Below are 911 nucleotides of genomic sequence, written 5' to 3' on the forward strand. Positions count from 1 at the left end.
ATCCTCTCCTAAAATCTGGCAGACATGTCTACATGTCACGTCAATGGAAGTGACACTAAATACTGCAGGGACATTCTAACCGCAACACCCGAAATGATTCGCATCAAGCATTCCGTGTTTGTTTGTTTTTTAAGCGACTATTATGCCGGGACTCACTTAAATGGAAAAGAACGGAAGCCCCGGCGTCAAGGAGAGACTCTTCAAGGTGAAGGGACACGGAGGAGGAGGTCACGAGCACAACACCCACACCACTCAAAAAGCCGGCCCGCTCGCGCGCCTGCGCAGCACGAATCCTCCTGCGCAGAAGCCGGACCGGAAGGGCTGGGGCCGGTGGGGCGGGGATAGGGTTGCTAGGAGAACGCGATGACGTTGCTGCCGCGGCGCTCTTCTCCGCCAATGGGTGTCGCCTGACTGTAGTGACTGGCTGCGTACGTCACGCTGACGATGCGCGAAGGACACTCATCTAAGGGCTCGGAGGACGTTCGGCCTCTGTGAGCCGCTGCGTTTCCGCGGAGCGCCGGTGTGTTCGCCATCTTAAGGAGTGAGTCTGGTCCGGCCTTCCGCGCGGCAGGTGCGGGGTGGCGGGGAGCGGCGAGCGGCGCCCCTTGGGGATGATGCTTTGGCGGTAGGCCCGGCCGACCTCCTATTCTGGGGAGGCGGCCGTGACCTCCTCAAGGGCGCGGAGGCGGGAAAACCAAGGCCCCGATCGGGGACCCAGGCTGCCGGTGCCTTGGATCGGCCTGACTGCGCCTTTTGCCTTTCCTCTGACCTCCCGCCCCTCCTCTCCTAGGAAGATGTTCTCGTCTGTGGCGCACCTGGCGCGGGCGAACCCCTTCAATGCGCCCCACCTGCAGCTAGTGCACGATGGCCTCGCGGGTCCCTCCCGCAGCCCCGCCGGGCCCCCGGGCCCG

At 63.1% G+C, this 911-nt stretch overlaps 1 protein-coding gene across 1 annotated transcript in view; it reads left to right on the forward strand.

The window, feature by feature from the left end:
- Nucleotides 1-428: 428 nt before the first annotated feature.
- The window catches only part of SLC25A3 (solute carrier family 25 (mitochondrial carrier; phosphate carrier), member 3), a 6,697-nt gene continuing 6,214 nt past the window's right edge, over nucleotides 429-911 (forward strand). The window contains exons 1-2 of the mRNA XM_015570224.1: nucleotides 429-541; nucleotides 791-911. The exon at nucleotides 791-911 is cut by the window's right edge and continues 19 nt beyond it. Coding sequence (XP_015425710.1) covers nucleotides 795-911 — 117 coding nt within the window. The 5' untranslated portion in view covers nucleotides 429-541; nucleotides 791-794. The remainder of the gene's footprint in view (nucleotides 542-790) is intronic.

The sequence above is a fragment of the Myotis davidii genome, unplaced genomic scaffold (genome assembly GCF_000327345.1).
Source record: "Myotis davidii unplaced genomic scaffold, ASM32734v1 scaffold267, whole genome shotgun sequence".
Classification (NCBI taxonomy): Eukaryota; Metazoa; Chordata; class Mammalia; order Chiroptera; family Vespertilionidae; genus Myotis; species Myotis davidii.